This window comes from Rutidosis leptorrhynchoides, chromosome 3 (genome assembly GCF_046630445.1).
Source record: "Rutidosis leptorrhynchoides isolate AG116_Rl617_1_P2 chromosome 3, CSIRO_AGI_Rlap_v1, whole genome shotgun sequence".
Taxonomy (NCBI): domain Eukaryota; kingdom Viridiplantae; phylum Streptophyta; class Magnoliopsida; order Asterales; family Asteraceae; genus Rutidosis; species Rutidosis leptorrhynchoides.
The window spans coordinates 536,014,830-536,026,607 of NC_092335.1; the positions used below are offsets into that span (position 1 = coordinate 536,014,830).

The 11,778-nt window shown below is 36.1% G+C and overlaps 1 protein-coding gene across 1 annotated transcript; it reads right to left on the minus strand.

Moving 5' to 3' along the window:
* Nucleotides 1-1,361: 1,361 nt before the first annotated feature.
* On the minus strand, nucleotides 1,362-2,195 carry LOC139901975 (uncharacterized). The gene is made up of 2 exons (XM_071884634.1): nucleotides 2,003-2,195; nucleotides 1,362-1,573 (listed from the first exon to the last, which is right to left on the minus strand). Exons 1-2 carry the CDS (start codon nucleotides 2,193-2,195, stop codon nucleotides 1,362-1,364), a joined length of 405 nt encoding a protein of 134 aa, XP_071740735.1.
* Nucleotides 2,196-11,778: the final 9,583 nt, after the last annotated feature.

An 11,778-nucleotide genomic window follows, 5' to 3' on the forward strand; every position in this document is an offset into this window, starting at 1 on the left:
GTCGGTCAAACCCTAAAGTCATTAACCCTAATCATAATTCCATAATGAAAGAAACACTAAATTTAAGGGTACGTGGCATTAGCAACTTGGTAGACCAGCAAATAACTTTAGATAACACTCAATTTCATCCCAAACAACCAAACTTAAAAAGCCCTAATTTTTGAAAACCCTAGAATCACAAAGTTGAAATTGTGCAATTAAACATGGAATGACATGTGTAAATCAACAACAATGCAACCTAGAATCAATAAAAGAAACCAGGTTTTTAAGTTTGTAAGTCGGAAATAAGAGAATTATATGAGTGTGAGAAAGTGATTTAAATAAACCTCCAAAACACATTTAAAACAGGGCCTGAAATGCAGTTCCAAAAACTGGAATGTCCTTCCATATTACCAGGAATTAAGAACGGTGTTCCTCAATCAATAATTTCGTTCCTCAAATACCGGAGCGTCGTTCCTGTAGCTACGAAAATCATTCCTCAAACGGCCTAGAAAGTGTCTCTAATCAAATTTACACCCCAGAACGTCGTTCCACTTTTCAGGAACCCGTTCCTGTGCAAAAATCAGTTTCTGCAGCATTTTAACTCAAGCAAGCACAATCCTTTTCAAATCACAAACTGTTTTTGGTCTTTTCAGATTTCCCAAATGTATGAAATGTAACTACATGCCAATGCAAGCTAACAAAAATGCAATATTATACTATTCTACATGAAATGCGTGATAGTTTTTGTTCTAGGGTCTATCACATGACCCGTTTAAGCACAAAGGTGTTACTTTGGGTAAAGCTCGAAAGCATTGATTTCATCAAAAGTAAGGTCTCAATCGGTGCCCATTCACCTTAAAGGTGTTGTTATCCCCATAAAACTCAACATACCCCGTTGGGTAAGCTCTCTTGACTATGTAAGGACTCGAACTTCTAGACTTTAACTTACCGGGCGAAAACTTAAATCGTGAATTGAACACTAGAACCTTGTCGTTTGGGTGGAATTCCTTAGGTCCCTTAAGTCGGGCGTCATGCCATCTTTTAGTTTTCTCTTTATATGTCAAAGAGTTTTTGTATGCCCCTAACTTAAGTTCTTCTAATTCGTGCATTTGTATGACCCGTTTTTCCTTGGCTTAGTCTAGGTCTAGGTTCACCTCCTTCAATGCCCAAAACGCTCTATGCTTAACCTCTACCGGGAGGTGACATGTTTTCCTATAGATTAAACGAAATAGTATGGTGCCTATTGGTGTCTTATATGCGGTTCTAAATTCCCATAAGGCATCATTAAGTTTAGTTGACCAAACCTTAGGGTTATTGTTAACCGTCTTTTCCAAAATTCTTTTTAAAGATCGATTCGTATTTTCCACTTGACCACTCGTTTAAGGGTGGTAAGGGATGGAGAAACGATGTGTAATACCATATTTTTCCAATACATTCTCCATAAGACTATTAGCAAAGTGCGTGTCTCGATATGAGATCAACGCCTTTGGGACTCCAAACGTAGCAAATAAACTCTTCAAAAACTTAACCACTACCCGAGCATCATTGGTTGGCAAGGCTTTGCCCTCGGACCATTTAGAGACATAATCAACTGCAACCAAGATATAGAGACACTTGTTAGAATTCGGAAATGGTCCCATAAAGTCTAAACCCCATGATCAAGCATAGAATATTCGGGTCGGGTTCGGTCCAAGCTTGACATCAAAGAAGGGGGATTTAAGGGTCAACTAAGTTTAACTCTCCAGTCCAGAGTACCGTGAATAACCCCTTGCGATATGAAGATCTCAGCGGGGGTGGTTAAACATAGACCCACCATCGACGGGTTGTCCGGTTAATGATGGCCCGCACTGGGTTGTAGGGTTTATGTTCGAAGAACTTTACCTGTATATCAAGAGTGTCTAGTGGAATGCTATAAGTCCGGTAGCGTGGGTATAATCGTGCTATATAGATAGCACAACTAGTTCGTACTTTAATACTTAAAATAGTATGTGTGTAAATCCCAAAAGTGGAATCCCCTTACCTTGTGGATTAAGTCTGTTATTTATAGGGCGATCATTATTGTCTTCTATCGCCATGTAATAAGGCTTAAAAGGATCATGGCCTGCAAATAGTACATCCTCAAGTGAGCTGGACCGACAAAAGTAAAAAGTGTTTTTTCGGACCTGATTCTTATATGCCAGATGCCCTCTGCTAACTACATCATCGCCTGACATGTATACGTCACCTTGGCGCTTACGAAGGATCCACGCGGATTAGAGACTTTGAACGCTCATCCTTTCAGCGCGCGTCATGCATGGCTCATATAGTGATGCGGTTTGATGCGCTACACGAGCTAATCGGGTATGCGTATCATTACCCCACACACCAAATATCTCACATATTTGGATCCCGGTTTGGAGCATTTCATCCTTCTTTGAAATGGATCCGGACCTTTGACAAGAGTCACACCGTTTTACCAACTCGTGTGCGTCTTTAAATATCGTGGGCCAATAAAAACTGGAATCAAACACCTTTTTAGCGGTGTGATTCGGACCAAAATGCCCCCCGTTAGTCCACTATGATAACTCTTCAAAATCTCTCAGGCCTCTTGCCTATATACACACCTCTGCATTACTTAATCCTCCCCAATGCAAAACAAGTCCGGTTATTCCTAAAATAGTACCTTAAATCATTGAAAAACTTTTTCTTTTGTTGGTACGAAAATCCCTTTTGTAAAACATATGAGGCCATGGAATTAGCAAAGTTTGCAAACCATGGGACTTCATCGACTAGATCAACCCCCATTAAGTGTTCATTTGGGAAAGTGTCCCGGATTTTAGATTCATCCAAAGGTTGTAACTCGGGGTTGTCTAGTCTTGACAAGTGGTCGACGACCACATTTTTGGCCCCTTTTTTAATCTTTTATCTCTATATCAAACTCTTGTAAAAGTAGAACCCAACGAATTAAACGATGTTTTGAATATTATTTTTGGAAAAGATATTTTAATGCGGAATGATTCGTATAAACAATCATTTTTGAAAGCACAAGATAAGATCGAAACTTATCAAATGCAAACACTACCGCGAGAAGCTCTTTCTCGGTGGTAGTGTAATTCAATTGAGCCCCGTTTAGCATTTTGCTTGCATAGTAGATTAGTCTAAAGTGTTGGTTAACTCTTTGACCAAGAACCGCACCAAGTGCAAAGTCGCTCTCATCGCACATCAACTCAAAATCTTTGTTCCAATTGGGAGAGATAAAAATTGGTGGATTGGTGAGCTTTTCTTTCAATAAGTTAAATGCTTTGGTGCATTCGTCATCAAATAAAAACGGTTCGTCTTTATTTAACAATTTGGTCATGGGTTGGGCTATCTTTGAGAAATCTTTTATAAAATGACAGTAAACACCCGCATGTCCAAGAAAACTTCGTATTTCTTTCACATCGGATGTTTCCGGAAGGTCTTTTATCACACTAATTTTAGCTTTGTCTACCTCAATCCCCACTTTTGAAATTTTATGACCCAAAACAACCCCCTCATTTACCATGAAATGGCATTTTTCCCAATTCAAAACCAAATTCTCCTTTTCACAACAGGTCAACATTTGTTCTAAATTCTTAAGACAATGGTCAAATGAGTCCCCAAACATCGAAAAGTCATCCATGAACACCTCCATCGTGTCCTCAACCATATCCAAAAATATTGTAAGCATGCATCTTTAGAATGTCCCCGGGGCGTTACACAACCCAAAGGGCATTCTTCGGTAAGCAAAGGTTCCATAGGGACACGTGAAGGTCGTCTTTTCTTAATCCTCGAGGTCGATTGGGATTTGGAAGTATCCCGAGAATCCGTCAAGAAAATAATAAAACTCTTTCCCGGCTAAACGTTCTATCATTTGGTCAATGTATGGGAGTGGGAAATGGTCCTTTCTTATGGCATCGTTGAGACGCCTATAGTCAATGCATACCCGCCATCCATTGATGGTTCGGGTCGGGATAAGTTTATTTTAGTCATTTAATATTATCGTGGTCCCACCCTTTTTGGGCACCACTTGAACGGGACTCACCCATGGTGAGTCGGAAATTGGGTAGATAAGGCTCGCATCTAACAATTTAATCACCTCCTTTTTAACTACCTCCTTCATAGTTAGGTTAAGTTTCCGTTGTCTTTGGACAACCGGTTTAAATTTCTCTTACATGAGAATTTTGTGTGTATACAATATGATGGATTGATCCCCGGGATATATGTGGTCTTCCATACTATCGTCATGTGGTGGAACTTGAGAAGTTAAATAAGTTGTGTCTTTTGGTTTTGGGTGAGTCTCGACGAGATAATCACCGGAAGTTGACTTGATTCCTTAAGATAAGCATACTCAAGATGCTCGGGGAGCTCCTTTAGCTCGAGAGTGGGAGGTTCTTCCATTGAAGATTTGATTCTAAATCTATCTTCATCGGGAATATCCTCGAATGACTCTCCCCGAGGTGTTTCACTTTCAAGGTCACTTTCATCAACATTAACATTCATTAAATCCCTAAAGTCGGCTTCTAAATCCACGATTTTTGACAAAGTGGGTTGAACCCGCTGGTATCAACCTCTAAAACCTTTTCAAGCTCTTCTTCTACATAATGGTCAATATGGTCAAAAGCATAACACTCATCATCATCGGTGTTGCTCGATTGCTTCATAGCCTCCCGAATAATGATGGTCACACGCTCCTCACCAACTCCAATGTTGAGTTGGTTGCGTTGTACCAAGATGATGGTGTCAGCGATCACTAGAAATGGTCTCCCTAAGATGAGGGGAACTTGAAGGTCGTCCTTCATTTCCATGATTACAAAATCAACTGGGAACACCAAGGTGTCAATGCTAATCAAGATGTTCTCGGCGATGCCAATGGCGGTGTCAAATGAATGGTTGGCTAAACTTATCATAATTCGAGTTGGTTTTAAAGGTCCAAGGCCAAGTCTCTCGTAAAGTGAATGGTGCATTAGGTTAATGCTTGCATCCAAATCAACAAGTGCATTAAACACTTCCAAGTCACCGAACTTATATGGGAAAACAAATTTTCCTGGATCTCCTAACTTTTTAGGAATCCTTGGCCTTGATGCAAGAATCTTATTACACTCTTCCTCAATAAAGAAAGATGTTTCATCATAATATTTACCCCTTTGAGAGACTAGCTCTTTGATGAAGCGACCGTAGTTCGACATTCCTTTTAGCACATCGGTGATTGGCAAGTTGACTGAAACATTTTTCATCATATCTTGAAACTTCTTGTATTGAGCCGCCAACTTATGTTTCCTTAATACTTTTGGGTATGGCACCAGTCTCGTAGCCTTCAAAGGCTCATTACCCTTCTTCTCACCCTTTTCATAATTACCCTTAACCCCGATTGAGTCAACCTTTTCTTTACCCTTTTTCTTACTAACCCAGATCTCCTCCTCAATAAAGCTTGGTAGTGGTTCTTGGGTGATAAAGGTTTGTGGTTTGGGACTTTCAATTTCCTCATTCAAGGTTAGACCGCTTCACGTGGTTATGGCATTGACATTTTCGCTCCAGTTTGGGTAATTGATGTGCGTAGAGGTGTATACGAAATAGTTATATTTTTATTGAGAAATACTATTAAATACGATACAATTTTAGACAAGTTATTTATTTATTTATAGAGTGGATATACCTAAACCTTACTACAACACTTATAGGCAGTGTACCTAATCGTACAGTAGTGTAGTTTTTTAGTAAGTCCGGTTCGTCCACAGGGAACTAGCCAAGTTTAACGCTATATTTTTAAAACTATATTTGTATATAAATATATATATAAATAAGTAGTATTATTATTATAAAAGGGGGTTTTTTACCGTTTAATGACCGGTTTATCGATTTTAAAACTTTAGTCGCAGTTAAAACCTAATGTAAAATATTAAAAATAAATATAACTTAATTTAAAGTGTAAAGTGAATGACAATAATTAAAGTGCGATAAATAAAATTGCAATAATTAAAAAGTATGATAATTAAAAGTGCAATAAATAAAATGACAGTAAATAAAAATGCGATAATATATGAAATAAAGAAATTATGCTTATTTAAACTTCCGTAATTATGATGTTTGACGTGTTGATTTTAGTTTATTACCATGGATTAATTGTCCTTTTTCCTGGATTATTCGATATGTCCATCTGGTTTTTGTCCATAACAGTCCATCAGTCATAAATATAAAGTGCGAGTGTCCTCGTCAAATTATCCTTATATCCGAAGTCAAATATTCCAACTAATTGGGGACTTAAACTGTAATAAGGTTTTAATACTTTATTATCAATTACACCAAGTGTCCTTGCATGTAATCCACCCCTATTTTAATGAGTCCATTAACTATTAATCTATTCCCGTGTCCGGTTAAATGAACGATTATCAGTACTTATAAATATCCCGCCCATCGTGTCCGATCGAGTGTAAATGGTTATTTATAGGTACGTCCAATTGTAAATCTTTATATTAAATTAACGAACTATCATTCAATTAAACAAATATAAAGCCCATTAATAGCCCATAGTCTAATTTCTACAAGTGTCGTTCTTTTGTCCAAACCCCAATTATGGTACAAAGCCCAATTACCCCGTCTTTAATATTTAGCCCAACATCATGATTACTTTGATTTAAATAAGCATAATAATAACTTAGCTACGAGACATTAATTTAAAAAGGTTGAACATAACTTACAATGATTAATAATAGCGTAGCGTTACACGGACATAATTTCGACTTACACACTTACAACATTTGCTAACATACCCTTATTATTATTAAATTAAAATTAAAATTAAAATTAAAATTAAAATTATATATATATATATATATATATATATATATATACATATATATATATACATATATATATATATATATATATATATATATCGTAGAGAGTGAGAGATAGATTAGAAAAAGGTATGTTATTTTTGACCAAAACACACGAACTTTATAGGACCTGAGCTGATACTGTGCACCATGCGATCGCATAGTTTTTGGTCTTCCTGGCCATGCGATCGCATGGCCTTCTTTTTCAGATCACATACTTTTGTTTTTTATTTGCCGACGGTTTTAATAAATAAATATAATATATATATATATAATTTTAAGAATTATTTATATATTATATTGTATTTATGTGCATAGTTGACTTGTAATTTTTAGTCCGTTGCGTCGCGCGTTGAGAGTTGACTCTGGTCCCGGTTCCGGATTTTCGAACGTCCTTTCGTACTATTTAATATCTTGTACTTTGCGTTTTGCGGCTCGTGCTCTTGTAACTTTCAGATGTTTCTCATCAATAATTTGAACCACTTTGATTGTACTTTGTACTTTTTAGATTTTTGGTCATTTGCGTCTTTAATTCGTCGAATCTGTCTTTTGTCTTCACCTTTTATTATTTAAATGAATATCACTTGTAAATAGAACAATTGCAACTAAAAGCTTGTCTTTCTTGAGGGATAATGCTATGAAATATATGTTCGTTTTTAGCATTATCAAATATTCCTACACTTGAGCGTTGCTTGTCCTCAAGCAATATAGTCTTGAAATAAAAACATACTTGAATCACTTTTTTTATTCTTCACACTTTGTACATCAGTGATTTCTATACGATGGTATGAACAATGATAGTAACATTGTGGTTTACAGTCCCACATGACTATAAAAATTTAGATCCTTTAGGAAATTGAATCTTTATGAAAACATTTGATCTTTTGAAAATTCATTCTAGCTTTTACCCTAGATAAGTTTTTCGGAATAACCCTTCATCGGTGTTTGCGAAATTGTTTTTGTGGGTTTAGTGGGTTTCAGATTTAAAAATTTTAGCTTAAAACTTGCGGTTTTGTGTCACCCACTTGCTAACCTTGTATTAGGAAAGCAACACGTCCAGTATACTTGCTCTGTATATTACCTTTCGGTAAACTACCGTCCGGTTGTAAAGGAAAGCGTTGAACAAGCAACTGTTAAGGCAATGTCCCGTGACATGCTTTTGATTATGGTCTATAATGTGTCAGATGCAATTACTATCCTTTGTAGGAGCAATAATAAAGATCACCCTATAATTTTTCATTCTGGCACAAGGTCCTGTCTTTGACCATGCTATGCAACCACCGTTCTTATGGTTGACACTCGATTTGGTTTAGGTGACCTAATGAATTCCAGGTGAATTCCTAGGATTTTACGTTCAATGGTAATGAGCGCATTGAAAATAGGGTTTTAAGAAAACAAATCGGTTTGTAATTTGATCAAAAATATTTTCTCGTTCAAGCTTGAGTTTAGATATCATCGAATTCCATGAGTTTAAATTCTCAATCTTTAAGGTCAATCTCAAGGATTGAGTAATATCAGGCTTAAAAGCTGATTTTCGATCTTTAAGGAGATTATCCTTTCTGGGGATCTGATTCATTAGTCTTATAAGCTAATTTGCACGGTGCCCCCCATTGTACGAGACAGATCCTCTCATGGTTAGGATAAGTCTGACCACTTGGCGACCCTGTTTGATGCTGAGGTCCGTGGATTTCCAGCTAATTTTCGAGAAAACTTTTCAAGGTTTTTCATCGACTCTACAACTGGTCTGGACGACAACTTCCTGACCTAAATCAAGAAGCGCGTGTATTTTTCTCGGAAGACTTTACTTCCTTTTAATGATGGAATTGATTCATCGTGTAGATCCATCTTTCTTTCAAATATATTACAATTTACCTGGTAAAACAGTTAATTTTGTCCCAAACAAAAGTATCTTCAATTATTTGTACAAAAATATGTGACATATGTTCTAAATAACTTGGTAAATTTTTCCCACACTTGGCTTTTATTTTCCTTTCTTTGCCTTTTTATTTTCCTCTATTCTATTTTAAATGAATTCTAATATTTTAGGTTGTTTCTCAATTTATGTCCTTTCTGAGGTAACAATAATTTCGGTGTTAACACCTAGTTTTATCGTTCATAAATATGTATAAACATAATTCTGAATTCATTTATTTGAAAATTTTGAATAATTTTACTAGAATTGGGTAGTCAGTATATAAGACTAGGGCTGTTCTTTATTATCAGAGAGCACTAGATTCTAATACAACTACTATGTTACTAGTATTTTTAATGGTAACCAAGTGTATAAGTAAAAAATTTTAAGAATCCGAAAGAATTTAACCCCTTCCCACACTTAAGATCTTGCAATGCCCTCATTTGTAAGAAATCAGTAACAATTTAAATTATTGAGGGTGATTAGCGTAAAAAAATGATTAAATTTTACCAAAGTTTCCAAACATATTGGCGTTTGTTTGTTGAATGATAAATGGTGCACATCATTTGTTCATTCCGTCTTGTTGTTACATCACATTTGTTTTTCGTTTTGTCGTCAAAATTAGTAGCTTTTGCTTAACTTAATGCCAGTCTTTGAAAGTTCGATGTTTTACCCTGTTATGTACAATTAACAGTATACATACATACAAATAATAACATGCACGATAATTTGAAATGGGATTTAACATCCCACTTTCAAATTAAATATAAAATATTAGTACAACATAATAAAAATATTAAACATTACATTAAAAGTATCACAATATTATATGTTTTAAACATAAAAATAAATAAAGATAATAAAAGATAAAAATCACCAACGGGAACTATATCAATATGGATGGGGTTCCAGTTCATGTCGTCGGGCGGGTTCCATGGTTGGTTATAGGTGTACTGACAGGCCTGGTTAGGGTCGTAGAGAGTAAATGGTGGTCGCATATCGGGCTGATGTGGAGGATAGTAAGCAGGTCGGGTCGGTACGTAGTTATTTGATACCTGAGGTGATAGCTGGCTCATGATCTGATGCTGATGATAGTGCCATATATCATGCTGTCGTTGCCTAGAATGCACGTACACATTCTCGGCGTGCCACTGCTCGAACTGACTAAATCTAGTCTCGTTTGTCATTTCTACCTCATCTATACGCTGATAAACGTCAGTAACAGCCTCCCAAATGACATCCCTAATGTCATCCGCTTCCTCCATTTCCTCATTTGAACCTCTCTCTACCTGTGGATGACGACCATCATATGGTACTGCCTGATTGCGTCTGCTCTTTAGTACCTTTGCACCCTGATAGACCTTCAATCCTAAAGTATCCACCTGTTCCCTACACACCATCAGTGGACCCCCTTGATTCGTATCTACACCCAAATACTCTCCAATGAGAGTAACAAAAATACCCCCTCCTATTATTCCCCCGTCATGTATTCCTGCCACCATTTTGGACAGATAAAAACCAACAAAGTAGGGGGTATTAACAAAGCTCCTAGTGTTTCGAATACACTTAAGGTAAAATAAATCATGTAAGGTCATCTTCTCCTTGTTTTTACCTCTTTGTGTAATCGAATTAGCTAAAAATCTATGTATAATACGAAGCTCTATTTTGTTAATATCTAAATAGGAGTGTCTTCCTCCCAGCGTAAAAACATTATAATTTGACATACGCCTCCAGACGGCGTCCGCGTCAAAATTCCTATCTACCCTTTCACCATGATAAATCAAATTTGTACAATCAGGTAGTAGTAATTCACTAGGAGTGTAAATCTGTAAAGCCCTGGCCATGTCTAGCATGGACATCCTATACATCCTACGGCCAAGTAAAAATCTAAGAAAATTCCTATCATCTAACCTAACTACATCTGTATTTAATGCTATAGTACTCATAAGCTCAACACACCATTCTTTATATACTGGCCTACGAATGGTGAATAAACGTTCCCAATCGGGAAAAGAAGAGCTACCATACCTTTGGATCAGATGCTGTCTAACTGAGTTAACTAGTTGGACTCTTTCCAAAGGCTCCCAATCGTTTACCCTCGGTACTTCTACATTTTTCGTTACCAGTTTAAATTTGTTACTTTGGTATGTCGGGTAATCTCTCCAGCTTTGATCAAATCTCAAATTAGGATGCAACTTTTCTTCATGAATCGTTGGGTGTTCTATTAATGGATGAATCAGAAATTGTACGTAGGCATTAACATATTCTTGTTGCGGATCATAGTATGATACGTGTTGATCAGGTTGTTGTTGTTCCTGTTGTTGCTCCAGTTCGTGATATTGCATCTCTGGCTGTGGTTCCGGAGCAGGTTGCCTAGATGATGATGATGCACCATCAGTATACGTATATCTCTGCAAAACACATTAAACACAAAATTTGTGCATCCAAATATGCATTAGTGTTAACAAAATAACAACTTGAAACAATTACAATAACATGTTTAATCAAAATTAAACTTATACACATTTTCACAATTTTAACAATTCTACACTTTTTCAAATAAGCATATATGAAAATGTTTACAAAGTTCATAAGCATTCAACTTAAATAACATGTTAAAATAACCATTACTAGCAATTAAACAAGTTTCAAATGGCATTTACATCAATTTAATCAAGTTCATGAATTTTAGACTTAAAAAGTCTACTTTAATTCTCAAAAATCATGTTTAGGATCAAAGTTTGGATCATTTAGCTACCTAAACATGTTACACTACTTAATTTAGCAATAATTCATGACAAAAATTGGCCATAACCTGTTTATATCAAAAAGCCCCAAATTGCTCAAGAACACAAACCCTAGATTTCTAAAAATTTTGAAGTTTTTGGCTTCAAATCATGTTAAATAGCATCAATCTAGGTTATACATGCAAAATATATTAACAATTTAACTCTAATTACACTAGAAATTAACAAAATCAAATTAGGTAAAAATTAGCTCAAGAACACTAAAACTGAAAATTTAAAGAGTTTTAGGGATGTAATTGTTACC

Bases quoted from the DNA above. Each gene is read 5' to 3' on its own strand.
- LOC139901975 (XM_071884634.1), bottom strand. From the start codon at position 2,195: ATGTCAGGCGATGATGTAGTTAGCAGAGGGCATCTGGCATATAAGAAT. The intron at 1,574-2,002 runs GTAAGGGGATTC...TCTTGGTTGCAG, and splicing joins TAACAGACTTAATCCACAAG to TTGATTATGTCTCTAAATGG.